Raw genomic sequence first — 19,238 nt, forward strand, 5'->3', positions numbered from 1 at the left:
TTAATTAAAAAAATATCAATGAAAATATCAATGAGACAACCTAACCCCCTCCACCACTCTTTTCTTGTATTTCAAAAACACTAGTGGGCCCCACCAGCCACCACCACCACTCTCAATCAACAAAAAAGACCCAACTTTCCACTTTTGCTTTCTTGTAATCCCATTTCTTTAGACCTCTATTTTAACCTTGCAATCATTCATGTCTTCTTTCTCCTTCATTGCCTCCATTGTTGATCTTCAAACACTTGGTTAACATGTCACACTTCTCACAACCATCATCGCTGCCACCGGAGCCACCTGAACCACCGGAGCCGCCGTCGGTCTACTGCACCCCATCACCGCAATCGAAAGCCACCACCCCATCTCCTGTCACCCGTATTCTCATGTCACGACAGCAATCATCTGCTAAACCATCTCCACTAACCAAACTCGTCTCGAGACAACCGTCGTCAACTGCCAGCCCGTACCCATTACCGCCACCGGAATATCCGTATTACGAACACATCACAGAGAAAACAAGAGACAGAATCTTGCTGAGAAGACACCGCCATACGAATCCCGCCATCTGGTGCAGCGCCATCATCTGTTTGATCTTCAGCCTCCTCATCATCTTCTTCGGGATCGCCACTTTGATCCTCTTTCTCGTTGTCAAACCAAAAACCCCGGTTCTTGACACCAACCACGCAAGCCTCAACGTGATATACTTCGATGCACCTGGCCATTTCAATGGCGATTTCACTTTCATCGCTAACTTCTCCAACCCCAACAAGAAACTCGATGTAAGATTCGAGCATGCTGTTATGGAGTTGTATTTCGAAAACAATTTGATCGCAACTCAATCGATTCAACCTTTTAGCCAAAGGCGAAAAGAGACGGGGGTGGTGGCGATTCACTTCATATCGAGCTTGGTTTATCTGCCACCGAATCAATCAATGGAGCTTCAGAAACAGGTTTTGAGCAATAAGGTTTTGTATAGCGTGAGAGGGACGTTTAGGGTGCGAGCGAGTTTGGGTTCGGTTCATTTCTCGTACTGGTTGCATGGTCGATGCGAGCTGCAAATGGGTAGTCCACCATCTGGTTCACTCATGGCTAGAACCTGCAAGACAAAGAGATGAACACATTCTTCTTTATAATAGCTTATAATTCATGTTTTCATTAGAAAGATTGGTGAAAATGGAGATGTAAATGAACTCGATTCGATGATGTTTTGTGTGTATACATTGATATGATACATCATATAAGTAGAATCTTTCAGAAAAACCTACGCTTTTCGTCTCTTCGGTTTTCATACGAGCCTTCGGGGAGAGCGTATTGGCTTCAACATATATCGAGGAGAAATGATCGAAGTTTAGCTGTTGCGAGACATACTTCAACATATATTTGGGAGAAATGGTCCAGCAGGGGACTCTGAATAACATGCCCTCTCCAACGGAAGCTACACAGATACTGATTATCCCCGAGTGCCGAGTACCTAAAGCAGTTGACTTTGACTCTCATACATGTATGAAATTTGATTAGATTACTCTCCAGAAAAAAGTGCTTATGGAAAAAAGGAGGTTCCAAAGTATACGACAAAGTCAAGTTTAAAACATTTGAACAACCTAACCACCCAACCCAACCCAAACCGTACGGGTTGGTTGGGTTGATACTTTGGTACATTAAAATGTTTTTCTAACATTGAATTTCTTAGTTCTCTACTCATAATTTATTTTTCATCATCAACCATTTGATACAACTTATCCATACTTCTTAAATCTTATGTATATCACATTCAATTAATTTTCTCATTTTACATATATATGTTCATATTTATTGAACACATATATACGAATGAGTTATATAGAGATGTAGAATAAAAATATGTGTATATGAAGAGGGTACGTGATAGTATAATTGTCTAATGTATATATTAAAAGAAATTCAACAATCATATTAAATCCAAGAAATACAAGGATATTAGGTTCTTCGGGTTGGGTGAGTTTCAAATAATAGTAACTCAATTTCAACCCAATANATTAAATCCAAGAAATACAAGGATATTAGGTTCTTCGGGTTGGGTGAGTTTCAAATAATAGTAACTCAATTTCAACCCAATACCTACGGTTTCAAAATTTTACAACTCGATTAGACATTGAGTTATTTCGTGTTGAATTGATTGGGTTGGTCGGATTTTTAAGCACCCCTACTTTACAAGAGCGGTAAAGTAACAAACAGAAATTAACAGAGTAAGAGACCGTTTACCAAACGCTTACCCTGGTAAGAATTTATCAGCAAAATTCAATATTATCACTTATGGTAAGAGTCGTCGTCTTCACTTACAGGGTAAGACTCTAGGTCCTTATCTTTGCTCTTACCGAGTAAGATTATTGGTTTTTCCCATATTCATCAGTAAGGCAATATAACTTGATAAGCACTTACCGGATAAATGTTTAATAAACGTCTTGAATAAACAATGTTATGTTTCTTCAAGTGCATGCAAAGAAAAGATGGATTAAAAAGCAAACATGGAATTATCGTGTAACAGATATCATCATCATCACCAGCAGCAGCAGGAACAGGAGCTGTTTGATTTTAAAATTAAAAAAAAGGTAGAGAATTGCCGTAATAAAAGGCTTTAAATTGATTAAGACCCGAACCAGATAAAGAAGACCCTAAATTATTTCATATTATAATAATAAATAATAATCATCGCTAAAATTGCAAATTAAAGAAAAACAAAACCCCCCATGAGTTGGTAAAGTTTGATGTTCAGCAGGAGCTTAATGGTCTGTATAAAAGATATGGCTTATTCGTACAGTCATATCCCGCTGTTCGGTACGGGCTTATCCGGCCAGCCATGGGCTGAATCGCTCAACTAGGAAAGTGAAGTCTTTTGTATTCAACCCTTTATTTAAACCATTTGTTCCCCTTTTGTCCTTTCCCTTTTTCCCCTTTTCACTTCCATGCCTTTCCGGTGGGGTAGCGACGAGGTTAGATGGGACGAAGGAGGGCGCCGATTCGCTAGGGATGGATGGATGGATGTGAGGGAGGGCTCGCCGAAAGTAAGAGAGGAACCGATTTTAAAAATCGGTGTGTGCAGCGTAGAGAGAGATCGGTGTAAAACTGTATGTATAGATTAACTGTCTATCTATATACATTGTGAAAGTTTTTGTTTAGAAAGATTTTTTTATGGATGGAAGAAATGTATTTTTTAATTGAGAGTGACAGGAGGAAAAAAAAACTTGATTTTTTACATAAGATTTTCCGTAAAAGCTTATTGAATATGTCAATATATGTATCATTAAGTCACTACCAAGCAGTCATATATAGCTGACTGATTAAGCTGCTAACGAACAGCTCTAAGATTCAATTGAAATCGAGTTACGACTTTAGATTTCTTGGAGCTTTTGGGAAGGTTTTTCGACATACCACGACTTGAAGGAAGACCAATTGGATTACGACTAATCCCTTCTGCAAGTGGGAAATCTGAGTGGGTCTGAATTTGGAATTGAACCTTATTTCAATCCCATTTTAAAGAAAATCTAGAATTATTGCAACCTCATAGAAATTTGGTGTTTAAGGGGATTTAAATATTCTTTTTTTCTAATAATTAATTAATAAAAGATAATTTAATTATTATTTTTAATTATTTATAATTTATTTTTATAAATTATTTATAACTCAATTCCTGCAAACTACACATAACAAAAATTCCAAATCCATTTAATTATAAATCTTTCTACAAAACCAAATTATTCAAATCAAATGCCTTTTTCATCATTAAAGGGCTCAAATCTTTTTCTTCTTATGAGATCAGGAGTTCAAATCTCATCAAAAATAATGAAAGTGTGTAAGTTTATTTGTTCTATTTGCTGTATAAAAATATTACATGCTAAAAAAAACTCGAGGATCAATTATCTAACCCTTTACGTGCCATTTTCTTATTTACAGTCTCATTTTATTTAATTAATCTTTTTTTAATCATCACTTTTTTCATCCATAAACAAAATTTTGATAATAAACCACAAGGGTGGTGCTTGATTGGTTTGAGTTTGGTTACAAAGATCAAAATACCAGGAGGTCTCAGATTCAAATCCAAGGAATAATAAAAGTCCCCTTGTGACTACAGAGATTCAAATGCGGTGACTCCGGGCTACTGCAAAGCAGATGGTCGTTCTGAAATTAATCGGTTCGCATAGCGGGTTAGATATCCAGGTTAATAAAAAAATTTCTCATAATAAACAAATAAAACAAATTAGCAAATAGCAATTATTGAAAAAGCTTTACGAGGCCTTTTGTTTGGAATGTGCACAAAAATGTCGAAATCACATGGCTTCTAAATAATTAAACACACTTTTAACACCAATTTTCTTCTGGACCTTTATTGGAAACACCGTTTCTAATGTTCAACAAGGTTGGGTTCGCGTAAGACCAACTTGTTTTCATAAGACCCATAAGACCACTTTTTTACACTTGAAACTTCACAGCAAAACGCTTTAAAGGTAAAAAAAATCAAACCTGCATAACAAAAACACTGTGAAGTTTACCTTCACAGTTTTTTGTTGTGAAATTTTAAGTGTAAAAAATAGTCTCACGAAAACAGGCTGGTCTCACGTGATTCTAAGTCTGTTCAACAGAACACGAATTTCGTAAAACAAATATTTGTTTAATGTACCATATCATACCAGATATTGTCTAATTAATTCACACTTTAACTTGTGTTTTTAAATTGCATCTGATAGAGAAAATATTCAATTCCTTCCAAGGCAAATAATTCATGGACACCTTCACAATCGATGTGAGGAATTAGGGACCGTTTACTAAACGCTTACCTGGTAAGTACTTACCGAGTAATTTTCCTAATCGGATGAACATGGCAAGGGCCAAGAATCTTACCCGGTAAGAGCGAAGATAAGGATGGAGAGTCTTACCCGGTAAGCGAGGGTGACGACTCCTACCCAAGTAAGCGCTTACCAAGTAAATTGTTGCATAGGATACGTTTTGATATACTACAATCTTACCAAATAAAATAAATTATAATGTTGACTCTTAACGTTAAGTACTTACCGGATAAGCATTTAAGTAAACGGCTCCTTTACATTTAAGGTCACAAAAGAGAATTTATTTGGTTCATGAATCCCAAGTCTAATAATAATACCATAAAGTCTAGAAGCCTTAATTGAGTCAAAAATATGTTCATAGATGGAAGTTACAGAATATCGGACATAATCCAGTTGAATTTTGATGATCTAAAAGCGGGTTCGAGTTTGTTCATTCGTCGTCTGTACCAAAATATCGGTCTCCAAACTCGCCCATTCCGGGAACCACACGGAACTCTTGATTCAAACCGGTTTCAATCTCGGAGGTCACTATTTTTATTCTCGGGAACTTTTTGCAAACGACATGCACTCCTTGAGGTGCCTGCCGACACTTTATCTAATTAGTTTTAACTACAACCACAAACGGAGATTACAATCAAAAACATTAACGAACTCACGGAGATTAGGTTTAAGAATATGATGTTGGCCTCCGGAACCCCTTTCTTTAGAAGTAAGGAGATAGCTTGGACTGCTGAATTGCCTGCAAAATATCACCACAAAACATTTGTTCACATCTTCCTAGTGCAAACCAAACGAGCACAGTATATCCCACTGAAGATGGGGTCTGGAATCTAAGAAAATTAAGATGTATGCATATCTGACCTCTACCATTAAAGAGTAGAGTGATTGTTTTTGCGAACCTCCCTAGAGATGGGGTCTAGGAGAGTAAGGGTTTGTTTGTTAGCAACTTAATAAGCTTAATGGAACTCACAGCTTATTCAGTCAGCTAATACATGAATGTTTGGTAGCTATGCTGTTATATCGGTTAGAATACAAAATATCGGTCAGGACCGATATTCGATATATCGGTTATATCGGCGATATATCGGTGATATATCGGTCCAAAATAGCGGTTAACATAATATTTCTTAGAATTATATATATAATATGCATTAATTAGAGTTTAGAAATATAGTTTCAAAATTAAAACATCACATCATCTAAAATGTTCAAAAACGAGCTAATCCCAAGCAATAGGTTCGGCATTCGAGAAAAGAAGCCAAACCGTGATTCCGTGAGAAGTTTGAAGTTGTGAGAAGTCTGAAGTCGTGATTCGTGAAGTGAACTAGGTGTCTGTGATGTGTGAAGTCGTAACTCGTAAAGATGAAAAGAAAGGAAGAAGACCGTTGGAAGGCAGACTATTAATTTCAGACCTAATAATATATGTTACCAAGCCCAAAAAACTAAGCCCATGAAATAACAAAAACCCAAATAATTGAACCCTACAAATCGATATATCGGTCCGATATATACATCAAAATATCGCTAAATATCGGGAAAAATTGGAAAATATCGCCGATAATATCGGGGACGATATTTTGACCGATATTTATGCAGCGATATTTTGCCTAGGTCCGATATCCGATATATCGCCGATATATCGACGATATATCGCGATATTAACAGCATAGTTTGGTAGTTGCTTAATGAAATCAAAAGCAGCTTATTCAATAAGCTTCTAGGGGGAGCCTTTTTTTTTTTTTTGATTAACCTGGATATCCAACCCGCTATGCGAGCTGACTAATCCCAGGGCAACCACCTGCTTTGCAGATAGCCCGGAGTCACCAAAACCTCCGCGGCCACAAGGGGATTTTTATTCCTCCTTGGATTTGAACCTGGGACCTCCTGGTACTTTTGACCTTTGGAGTCAAGCTCAAACCAATCAGGCACCCTCCTTGTGGTTTAGAAGAAGCTTTATGCAAAAAGCGAAAAAAAATTCAAACCTACCCCCTCCCAATTAATAAATATGCTTCTTGCATCTATGAAAAAACCCTCCTAAACAAAACTCTTCCCAATCTATACAGACACATTAATCCACATAGAGAACTTTTTCCATACAGAACTTAATGAAAAACCAACCAAACAGCCCCAGATGTACGCATATCTGACCTCTACCTTACAGAGTAGAGTGGTTGTTTCTATGAACCCACCTAGAGATAGGGTCTGGGAGGGTACGATGTATGCATGCCTGACCTCTACCCTAAAAAGTAAAGCGTTTGTTTCTTGAACACCCTAGGCTAGCGAAAAGTGTATGAAATGGAGAAAAATAGATATGCCAAATATATAAATAAATATGTGTATATATATATATATATAGGTTAAGTTGATATGAGTAGGCAATAGCAATACCTGTTCCAAGTATAGGATCCAACAACAACACGTGCCTATCGGAGATGTCTTGTGGTAGTTTTTCATATATTAACTGCATAATGGTCCAACATATATAGATAATAAGATCTCATTGAAATAAATGGGGTTTTTTGACGTTTATAAATACTATATACTTTTAAATAAAGCACAAAACCTACCTGTTGACCATTGTCACCCTCTCTATGAATGAGAATCTTTCCGATCTTGATACCCTTACAACACGCCCGCAAAGCATTTTCCATACTTTCACCACTGCAAACCGTTTGGATACTTGCAATTAGTTGAAAGCAAGCTATTTATTAATTAAAAATTCATTAATCCTAACTATATTCACATACCTCCTAATAACAGAAACACCACATAATCTCTTACAAAAATCTACGCCTGTGTATACCGACCCTGCATTCACACAAACCAAAATCGTTATAATTACAAAATAATTAGTTACGGTCTTTTCATGGTTAGATAGAATGACCCAACCTTAAACGAAGAACATAAAGTGGATCAGTAGGAGCTCACCAGTTGGAGTTGTGACCTGTTTTTCTGTAAACGGTAGATGTCCAAGACCATGCTCGACAACCTATTGCAGACATAAAAAACCGAAAGAAATGACCTTTCTTATCCCAGAAAGAGGGTAAGGGGCTGTTTACTAAAGGTGCGTTTGGTATACATAACAGGACAGAACAGGACAACTGTTCATCGTTTGGTAAGAGAAAACTGGACATGACTGAACAAATAAAATGACCAATTTACCTCTAATGAGTTGTTTATATCTTATATATATATTTTGATTAATTTATGTAAGTTATAAATTTATAGTAAAATAAATATTTTTATAACAAAATATATCATTAGAAAGTTTTTGTCAAGATGATCAAAAGGACACCAAAACAAAAAAATTATGTAGTTTCCAATTTTTATTTTATATCTTTTCTATATTATTTTTAATTATTAATATCTAATAAATTACATAAATTAACCAAAATATAGAAACTGGATAAAAATGATATTTTGATGACAGTTTAGTGAATGTTTAAAGAGCATAAAATGCAATTAATAATATTTAAAGAATGAATAAAATGTAAAGAGGGAGACGTATTTGATGTTTTAGAAGAGAATTAAGTTTTATTTTGAGATTATATTGGTAAAATATAAGTTTGTTCCACCCTGTTCTATAGGTAGGGCTGGAACACGCATGTTCCACTTTGTTCTTGTCTGTTCCACATAAAAGTCATGCCAAACGTGTAACAGTGATCATTTTTTTATTTTGTCCTGTCCAGTGTACCAAACGCAACCTAATTGTTGACCTCCTCTTACTCGGTAAGAGGTGCATACTCAGTAAGATAGGATGATGTTTACAGACAAAGTCTCACCCACAAACATGCTGACCGAGATGCTGACCCATTAAGAAAGGGGTTGCTTTTTGACTAGGTCAGTGCTTACCCAGACACTTGGTAAACAACCAATTTCAGTTGGCTCTTACCCAAACTGCATTCTTACTTGGTCAGCACTTACTGAATTTATGTTGGTAAACTACCCCTAAACCATGAAACAGAACTATGAAAAGAAACAACTCACCAAACGAATCAATCGATCAGCATAAAACACAAAATCATGTTTTGTTGTTTGAGCATCACGTATAAGCGTATGCATGCCACGTATCTACAGGACAACAAGCAATATAACAATGAGAGAACAATACGACAAAAAGATCAGTCGGGATTTACAAAAGATGCAACTTTAAAAATGTTACCTGAAAAGTAGACTGAATGACATATAAGTTGGGATATATTTTACAAAGATCATGTTGACCAAGTTTCGTCCGAATGTGTTGAACAATTAAATCAATGGCTACATGGTTGTCTCCTCCACGTGGAATGATGATGTCAGCATACTTCTTTGTGGGAAGTATGAAGTCATCAAAAGCCGGCTTCACGAACTTTGAGTACTGCACATAAGTTCAATATCATGCCTGTTGTATGAACACTAAGGGACTGTTTGTTAGCAGCTTAATGAGCTTAATGAGACTTGTTGCTTATTCAGTCAGCTATACATGACTGTTTGTTAATGACTTAATGATATAGAAAGCGGCTTATTGAGTAAGCTTCTAGTGGGGAGCTTTATATAGAAAGCCAAGTTTTTCCCAAACCTGCCCCTCCCAAATCCCAATTAGATAACAAAAAACCTTCCTGAACAAAAACCTTTTCAATCTTTAAAGATAAATTATCCATACAGACAACTTTATACACACATGACTTAATGAAAAACCAACCAAACAGCCCATAAATCACCTTATGAAGATTAACGAGCAATTACAAGTGCAAGTCCAAATTAGAGATGCTGCATGATCGCTTATTATCTTAAAAAGGTAGGAAGCAATTAACCTGATCGAGCACCATACCGATATCTCTTCCCTTTTCACCTGTATCACGCCTTATTCGTCTCGCCAAGCGTACATCAGCATCTGTATTGAAAAATCAGCATCTTGAAGACTGACAGAGGTCAAACTCAATTTAAAAATAACAAATAGATCCATAAGTTATAAAGGTAATGCACTGTTTGACTTGGCATATAGTTCAATGAAAACGTATATTTATTGGTCAAATGTCTAAAATGCCCCTTGATAAGAACAAAATGTAGTATGACGATTGACATGATTGACATGCTTTAGAAACAATCGGCCACTCTTATTCCAAAGAATGCTATATAGAGAGAGAGAAGGGGTGGGGGGTTCAAGGGAAAACCACAAAAAAGGAGAAAATTGAGGAACACCCTAATGCATACATGGATAGAAACCAGGAAACACTTTCAGTTACTTTTATGCACATGTGCATAATGGACAAATGAATGGTTATTAGGGTGTTCTTCAGTATTCCATTTTTCGTGGTTTTCCCTCTCAACCCAACCCTATAGAGAGAGAGAGAGAGAGAGAGTCGGGTTCAAACAAGAAGAGTAACTAAATAAGAGAATATGAAAACGGCCAAATCACGTACAAAATCACGTGATTTTACATTAACGGTTAACAAAAGGATGTGCAGGCGACTTTGGCTGGGACCTCAACTCGCAGGCAAAAATTTGCATGGATCACATGTGATTTTATCCATGATTTTAGTGTAAAATCACATGTGATTCGACCGTTCTCGTATTCTCCTATTTAGTTATTGTTCTCGTTTGAACCTCCTTGGCTCCTTCTATATTATGATATTTAGGTTAGGTTGGATGAGAATAAAAGTTATGGTAAGAAGGGATCTCCACCCTTGGATCAATCCTAATTGAAGATCAACACTAATGCATAGCACCGAGATGCACCGGATCAATTCCCATGATAAGCGCAATTCATGGGGTGGGTGAGATTAAAAGTGATCAAGGGTCAAGATCCCTTCTTACGCTTCTCACCTTAACTCCTATCCTCACACAATCCTTCGCCTATATATGTGTGTGTGTGTGTGTGTGATAGCAAGCCTACGGAGCTTGCAGCATAGAAAGGATACTAAGGCATGGAAACATTGGCTAACTTATAAAGGAACAACATTAAATCCATTAAACATTGCATCAAACCAGATTTAATGTGTAAAAGGAACCTGTGTCGACAAAGATCTTCATATTCATCATATCGCGCACACGTGGATCATGAAAGATAAGAATGCCTTCCAAAATTATCACATCTGAAGGATTCACCTGCCAAAGGGATTAACCTCATTTATGTAGTACATGTATGAACATAAAAAGGGATGCACAATTTATCAAGATTATATTCCAAGAAAAAGAGAAAGAAAGTATAACGATGGAGTCCGACCAAACTTCTTTTGTTATAACTTCCAAAATTCACATAATTATTGGTATATTACATTCATAATTTATATAAAAGAATATTACGAGTTAATTAGGAGGCGTTTACCAGACGCTTACTCGGGTAAGTGAATACCAAGTCACATTACCTTACCAGATGAATGTGGTAATGATCAAGAATCTTACCTGATAAGAGCAAGACAAAGACCAAGAGTCTTACCCGGTAAGTGAGGGCGACGACTTTTACCAGGGTAAGCGCTTACGGGGTAAATTGTTGCATAAGATAATGTTAAATTTTACCGGTAAGCACTTACCTGGTAAGTGGGCCCCTTAATATGTTTAGATTGAAATTGAGATCTTTTCGACTAATATAAAATCGGTGAGTGTAGATTAAAAAAAACTAACCCTTCGAGAGACATTGTTTTTATAACTCTTGAAGTCATATTTTGGAATATCAACTGCTTTCCCGTGCTTCAACATCTCCATGGCTGATAATAACTTTTCAGTGTCGAAAGCATCTGAAAAGCAATGCAGCATGATTAATACAAATTAAGTCAAATGAACATAAAAAGGCCAAGCAAAGATAATTCAAATTTTACTGCACCATAGAAAAGGTCCAGGATGAGCGAGTGACCAAGTCGATGCTCTCAAATTAACGTAGTAATGAAGTCTAATATCAAAATAAGAGGTGGGTGGGACGATTTTTTTTTTTGTTATCACTTACATATTATTAAAGAAAACGTACGGTAAGGTAACAAGACCCACCGGGATGATCAAAATTGTACTCGTGAACCTTTGAAAGTTCCTCTGAAGTCAAACTATGATAGAACGAGTCCTGCCAACACATCCATAGATATGTATAAATTAGATGATAGATGAAAATTTTGATAAACCAACCAAAAGATTGAAAAATAATAAAATATACAAACACGAGGCCGATCATATGTCCTTCAAACACTCCCTGCATGATTGTTACGATGATCTGTGGAAAATAAGGTACCTGGTTGACGAGTACAACACGCTGATCATGAAGCTGTTCAATGATCATATCGCAAACTGTGGTCTTCCCAGATGCCGCACCTCCAGCAACCCCTGGTTGTTGATAGAAATATTTATATTCTAAGCATAAATTTAATTTTAACCTTTTATAATAACATGGGAATATGGGATCATTGGTTCTTTTCAAAATACAAAATTAGGGTCATTTTCAGGGGAAAACCGCAAAAAAATGAAAATTTGAGGAACACCCTGGTAACCGTTCATCTGAACGGTATGCACATGTGCATACACGTAACTGTAAGCAATTTGTATGGTATCCACATGTGCATAACATGCTCACGTGCATAAAAACCAAGAAACAGCTTCAATTACTTGTATGCACATCTGCATACCGTCCAGATGAACGGTTACAGGTGTTCCTGAGTTTTTAATTTTTTTGCCGTTTTCCCCTGAACCTGACCCTATACAATTATTTCATCTATGTGTTCTATTCTGCAACACATACCAATGACAAAAGGTTGCTTATGTGGTTTTCCAGTCATTGAAGTCGATGCCTGCTCGACTTGTGTATTCCGTGTCTCTATCCCATCCCTATGCAATCCAGAAAAGTGAACCCCTGATGATGCCTCTATTAAATCTTCCACTGGATTAGACCCCATTTGCAATGAACTACACCAGAAATTGAAGCAAATCATATCGACCAAGTTCTAACTAAAATTAGGTACAATAATATGGAATTCAAAAGTAGCACTGGTTCAAAATAAAAGTACAAACCATTCCACCCTTTTAAAATAGAATTTACCGTCTTTACCCTCAACAAGTAATTAACATATACGCTTGTGGCCACCTGAAGATATACTTCAGGGCTGTAGGCGAACAGTCGCCACTTGCCATGGGATTAGTCTAGGTGAAGTCTCAGATCATCCATTTCCAAGAAAAAAATAATAATTAACATTTCCCCCTATAACCACAAGGGCCAGCTCAACCGGCAAATAAAGTGTAGACCTTGGCTCCTCCCCATAGATCAACAGTTTGAGTCGGTCTCAGCTACGGGACATTTTCCTGCTTATTATCTTCAAGGCCTCATGTGATTAGTCGAACCCGCAAGTTTGTCCGGTTACCAAAAAGACATCCCCCCCCCAAATGTAGTGGGCTAGTAGCACTGAGTAAGGGCCTGTTTTTTGTTAGCAGCTTAATGAGCTTAATGGGACTCACAGCATATTCAGTCAGCTAATAGCTATGTATGACTGTTTGGTAGTGTCTTAATGATATCAAAAGTGGCTTATTCAGTAAGCTTCTAGGAAGGAGCTTTATGCAGAAAGCCAAGTTTCTTCAAACTTGCCCCTCCCAATTAAAGACACGATCTTTCTATCTATGAAAAAACCGTCCAAACAAAAACCTTCTCAATCTATACAGACAGATTAATCCACACAGATAGCTTTATTCATACAAGAGTTAATGGAAAACCAGCCAAACAGCCCCTATATTCTATACTATGTTAGGAACCACAAGTTTCGATCTAGTAACTTCAACGATAAACAAAAACAGAGTTGGGTAATATCCAAACAAATAAATTAATAAACCAACTTGGACCCGAGTCTAATATTGTTTGGTGTAGTCTTTTAGCAGTTTACTAGCCTGGTGCAGGTCATTGACACTTGAGCCCCAATTAAATTTGGTCATCTTTAACAAGCAAGAAAACTCCTGATAAAATTCTTGAAAATAGCTGCTCACTACCATCTTCCACACATTTTTCCTTGGGAAATCCATTTTACATCTCCAATGCAGTTGCATCAGTAGAGTACTACAGTCACAATTAGCTAAGACAATCTGACCATGATGCTGAATACGAAAAGCTGGAAACATGCATAGCCCGAAACCTCTATGGATAAAGTTGCCTAATACTGGTTTCAGTGAGTTCGAATTCCATGTGAAAAACAAAGACACAGTGGTTTATTGGAGTTCCACTTCTTAATTAAACCGAAGTTTCAAATCCCCAATTCTTTCCACAAACAGCGATCATGTGTGATGTGAATGATTTAAAGTTCACGTTCAATCAGACATAACAAAATTGCAGGAAACGAATGTAAAATAGGGTAACAAAGCAAAATGGCAAGAGGGGTTTCTAAACAGACCTTGTACGCTCGACTAGGGTTTCCAAGATTCAGGATTGAAGGTACTTTCTTGATTTTAACCTGATCAGTCTCAAATGCAATTTTGATTTTGTAAATGGGGTAGAGGAGGGGAGGATGGGAATGAAAGAATAGAAGCAACCCAGTTTGGTGAATCGCAAACGGACACATTGAATTTATAGGGGAAGGCGAGGTGCGTGTTTAACTTGAATTAGGGCACCAAATTTGGGGAAAATTACTGGAATTTTGGATATATGGTACAGAACTGGACCGGTGAAAAACCCGGTAAAAACAACGTGGATCCGATTCGGATGTGGGGCCCAGAGTTCTATAAGTAAAGATAACTGCGAAGTCTGTCAAAATAAGATGCGGTGGGCCCCACCTTCTACTTTCCAGGTCGCTGCGTCAGATAGAAAATTCCCGACGATCTTGACTACTTTCGAATGATATGAATTTAAATCAATTAACATGGTTAACATATTAATATCTATATTATATTATAAATTATTTGATAAAAAATTTTAAAAAATATTTTTTATGTATAAATTACTGTTTATTGATGTATATTAGTTAAAGTTTAAAATTATAAGTAAATTGTGAGTAAATACAACTTATTAAAGCTTTATATTTGAATTCGTATAACTAACTGTATATAAACATAATCGAGAGGATAAACATCTTATTTTAAACATAAAATATTTAAAATATAATTAGGATAATAATTGAATTCTAATAAAATATTTAATTATTATTTTTATAAAAAAATATCATTAAACAGAAAAAAAAATAAAAATATATATAAAAAAGAAATTTTAAATAGTTAGTTTGGTATTAATATCAATATTTTTTTTAATTCTTTGTGATATCTTAATATTTATATCTTATTCAAAAATAAAAAACATTATCGCTTTTTCAAAACCATATAGAATCATATTATAACATTGACTGAGGTCTGAGACAAAAAAAACATTAAAATTAAGATGTATCTCGTCGCATTGAACGAGTACCTTTCTAGTATAGAAAGTGACTTCTTCAGTAAGTTTGTAAAATGATGGATTTATTTATACTTGTCTTTTCAAAACGCATTCATTCCATCTATGAAAAAGATCCTCCTATATATAAAATCGGTCTAATCTATATATCTATACTATATTATAAAGCATTTGACAAAAACTCTTAAAAATCATTTTTTATGCATAAAGTATTGCTTATTAATGCATGTTACTTAAAACTCAAGATTATGCGTAAGTACAATTTATTAAAGCTTCATATCTGGATTCGTGTAACTAACTGCATATAAAATATAATTATGACAATCATTGAGTTCTAACATAATACTTAACTATTATCTTTATAAAATGTTATATTATTAAACCAAAAATAAATTATTTCATTATTAAACTTAAATTTAATTATAATAAAAAAATTAAACAAACTACATAAAATGATAACTTTTAAATAGTTGATTTGATATTAACATCGATATATTTTTTTCAAATTTACATTTTATTCAAAAATAAAATCATTATTGCTTTCTTAAAAACACATAAAATGGAATTATAACATCGATAGAGACAAATAATAAAATAGAACATTAAATTCGGAAAGTATCTCGTTGCATTGTGCGAGTACCCTTCTACTATATACAGATTGAAACATACATATAATTTTATCCATACAAGAGTTAATGAAAACCAACTAAATAGATCCAAGGATTTATTTTGTTGTTTTTTTTATTGAGTCGTGTATAGAGAAAGTGGTATGTGTGGATTAATCTGTTTATGTGAATTGGTAAGGTTTTTGTTTCGTAGGGTTATTTTATAGATAAAAGTGACGTCTTTTTTAAATTGGGAGTGTTGGTTTGGAAAAAAAAATCTTTCTACATAAAACTCTCTCTAAAAGCTTATTGAGTAAGCCACTATCGATGGGGTTTTCAGGTTTGATATCAAGATTTCGACAAGTAATGATTTGAACAGCAACATATTTGACAAGAGGTCACTGTAACAACCTGATTTTTCGAAACAAGTCGAGTTTTGTGGAGATTTTGTTCTCCAATATCCAAGTTTGTGTGTATGGTCGGATTTGTGGAGATTTAGTTCTTTTGTTATTAAACTTAAATTAAATTATAATTAAAAAATTATATTAAAAACATTTCAAAAAAAAAAAAACGAGAACTTTTAAATAGTTAATTTAATATTAATATAAAAAAAATCATAATTTTATAATATCTTCAAATTTATATTTTATTTAAAAATAAAAAAAAATTATCGTTTTCTCAAAACTACATAAAATCGTATTATGACCTCGATAGAGATAAATGAATAAACGAAACATTAAAATCGAGATGTATCTCGTCTTATTACATGAGTAACCTTCTAGTATTCAATGTAACGATTCACATATCACCCTATGAAGTCTTAACCAATTAGCATATGCCCAATTTGTGTTTGATATAAAATTCTTAAAAAAAATTAAAAATATATTAAATGTTAAATATGCGTATCAGACGGCCCAATCCAATAAGCAATTAAATGGGTCAAGTTCTTTTAGTTGGGCCCAGATTAATGTGTATCGGAAACCCAAAGATTTTGCTATACATATACATGCATGCACGTAAGTATCGGGTTGGGTTTCGGTAAGAATGAATCTCTACCATTGGACGTAAATTAGGATGAGATGCATGGATATAAGATGCACCGAGATGCACCATATCAATCCCCAGTCCCCCTAGCGGCTCCGCCGCTACATGAAACCACATTGAAGTTCTTAAATGAGTTTTTTTTAATATCACCAAATCTTATATGTGAGGTTCCAAATACAAACCGTCACAAATTATATAAACCAATCAATTGAGATATTTTTGGACATGATGAGAGTTCATTAATTATGATTAACGCATTATTTTAGGAAACAATCAAGATATTTATGAAACCACATACCCATAGACTAGATAGACGGTTGAAATTGATTTATATGATTTGCATAATAAACCACCTCCACATAAACATTACAGGGGAGATGATAAAAACTTTTTTCGATAACAATCGAGTATGCATATAAAGCTAACGAGTTAAAAGTATAACAAATGTTAATAAAAAAACAAGCACAACGACAAAATTCTCATATTTTTTATACTGATAGATGCCTGTGTTCATATATATATTTGAAAAAGCACAGGTACATAATATATATTTTTTGAAGTACATAATATTTATATACATCAAATAGAACAAATAAATTTATACACTCTCCTCACATTTGGTAAGGTTTGAACCCTTGATATCTAAAAATATATCAAATTTTTAGACCAAACAACTATATAATATAATTATGATTATTATAGTTAAATTGTATAAAAATGTGTGAGAAATGCATTGAATGAAACCCCCAATGTGTGTTTATGATTTGAATCTAAAGCTTTATGCAAAAGAGCCAATTAAGGCCACAATTTAAAGAACCCCAAAGGCATGGGGGCTCATAATAATTAACAGAGAAGATGGGGGACCCAACTGTAATTATGATCCCTCATGCACATCCATGTAAATAAAAAACCACCTCCTAATAAATATTTTTAAATATAACAAAAAGTTTCATAAAAAAATCAATCAATCAACAACCACATTTTATTTGATTAAGTTTTTGAATTATTTTCTTGAATGAAAAAGTTATTAAACTTTATAATTTTAAATGATTAAGTCTTTGAACTGTTGTTTTTAAATAAAAAATTATTAAATATACTCAGTTTCAATGACTAAGTCATTGAACTTTTTTTTAAATAAACAATCGAACTTTTAAGAATTAGTTACCTACATTATTTTTAACAAAAAAAAAAAAACTATGTGTAACCGACTAGAAATGCTTTAAAGTAAAAAAAAAAAAAACTAAATTAGTTTTACCATTTCCAAATTCTACACCCTTTAAACCCCTTGTTATTCACTCGTGCCCCCATCATTGTCCATTCTTCCTATCGCCTATTACACTATTGGCCCATCGATCTCCGTCTTTTTGATCTATTTTTAGGATATTCCATTTTTTTTTTTTACTTTAAGACATTTCTAGTTAGTTACAAGTAATTTTTTTCGCTTAAAAGAATGTAAGTAACCGATTTTTGAAAGTTGGATGATTTATTTTATTTGAAAATTTGTATAAGAAATTATCATTCAAAATGAGAAAGTTTAATGGATTTTTCATTAAAAAATTAGTACAGGGAATTAACCATTCAAAATGGTAGAGGTTTAATGGTATTTTCATTAAAAAAAAACAGTTCATAAACTAAATCATTCAAAATGAGAAAAAAAATTTCCTTATAATTATTAAAAATGTTTCATATCTTCACAAAACTAAAATCAATTTCTAATAATTTGACTATTTAGGGGATGTTTATCAAATGTTTACTCAGTAAGTGTTTACCGATAAAATTTAACACTACTATTTACTTAACGGGTAAGATTATAGTCCACCAAAGCGACATCGCATGTAACAATTTACTCCCTAAGCGCTTACCGTGGTAAGAATCACCATCCTCACTTACCGGGTAAGACTCTTGGTCATTGTCTCGCTCTTACTGGGTAAGATTATTGGTCATTGCCACATTCATCAAGTGAGGTAATGTGACTTGGTAAGTGCTTAACCGAGTAAGCGTTTGGTAAACAACCCCTTAGACACTGTATGTTAAGGTAATTGATCTTTTTGGGGTAATTTTCGATTCCAGGCCAACTTACACGCACCGACTAATCATTCGGACAATCACGAACGGTCTGAAGCCATTGCAGATAAACTTTCATAACCAAAAATCCTTGACAACGCTTGGATTCAAATTCGATGTAAATGAGATTTTTCAATACAACCTTCTTACATTTAACTACTATACCATAACCCAAATAGTAAAAACAACTGATATTGAAGATCCATCTTAAAACCCGACCAACGATATGGCATGTCTAACCACGTCGCTCTGTCCAAATCCGTCTCTTGCAAATTTACAAGATTTCTTGAAATTGATCGAAAAAATGGTTTTATTTTGTGAAATATCTATACTATATTATAAAGCATTTGACAAAAAACTCTTAAAAACCATTTTTTATGCACG

General features: G+C 34.5%; 2 protein-coding genes across 2 annotated transcripts; one reads left to right on the forward strand and one right to left on the reverse strand.

Annotated features, from left to right (window-relative positions):
- The first annotated feature begins 254 nt into the window (after positions 1 to 254).
- LOC112514180 (NDR1/HIN1-like protein 10) lies at positions 255 to 1,115 on the forward strand. Its single transcript, XM_025120511.1, has one exon. The coding sequence runs from the start codon at positions 255 to 257 to the stop codon at positions 1,113 to 1,115; it is 861 nt and encodes a 286-aa protein (XP_024976279.1).
- Positions 1,116 to 5,061: 3,946 nt separating this feature from the next.
- On the reverse strand, positions 5,062 to 14,312 carry LOC112514394 (uridine kinase-like protein 4). The gene is made up of 15 exons (XM_025120841.1): positions 14,153 to 14,312; positions 12,523 to 12,686; positions 12,019 to 12,110; positions 11,784 to 11,853; positions 11,424 to 11,536; positions 10,811 to 10,907; positions 9,614 to 9,693; positions 8,983 to 9,177; positions 8,808 to 8,891; positions 7,749 to 7,809; positions 7,568 to 7,628; positions 7,388 to 7,481; positions 7,209 to 7,281; positions 5,477 to 5,559; positions 5,062 to 5,400 (listed from the first exon to the last, which is right to left on the reverse strand). Exons 2-15 carry the CDS (start codon positions 12,674 to 12,676, stop codon positions 5,251 to 5,253), a joined length of 1,407 nt encoding a protein of 468 aa, XP_024976609.1. The 5' UTR covers positions 12,677 to 12,686; positions 14,153 to 14,312; the 3' UTR covers positions 5,062 to 5,250.
- Between the last annotated feature and the right edge of the window lie 4,926 nt (positions 14,313 to 19,238).

Source organism: Cynara cardunculus (genome assembly GCF_001531365.2).
Source record: "Cynara cardunculus var. scolymus isolate 2C chromosome LG 6, CcrdV1, whole genome shotgun sequence".
NCBI lineage: Eukaryota > Viridiplantae > Streptophyta > Magnoliopsida > Asterales > Asteraceae > Cynara > Cynara cardunculus.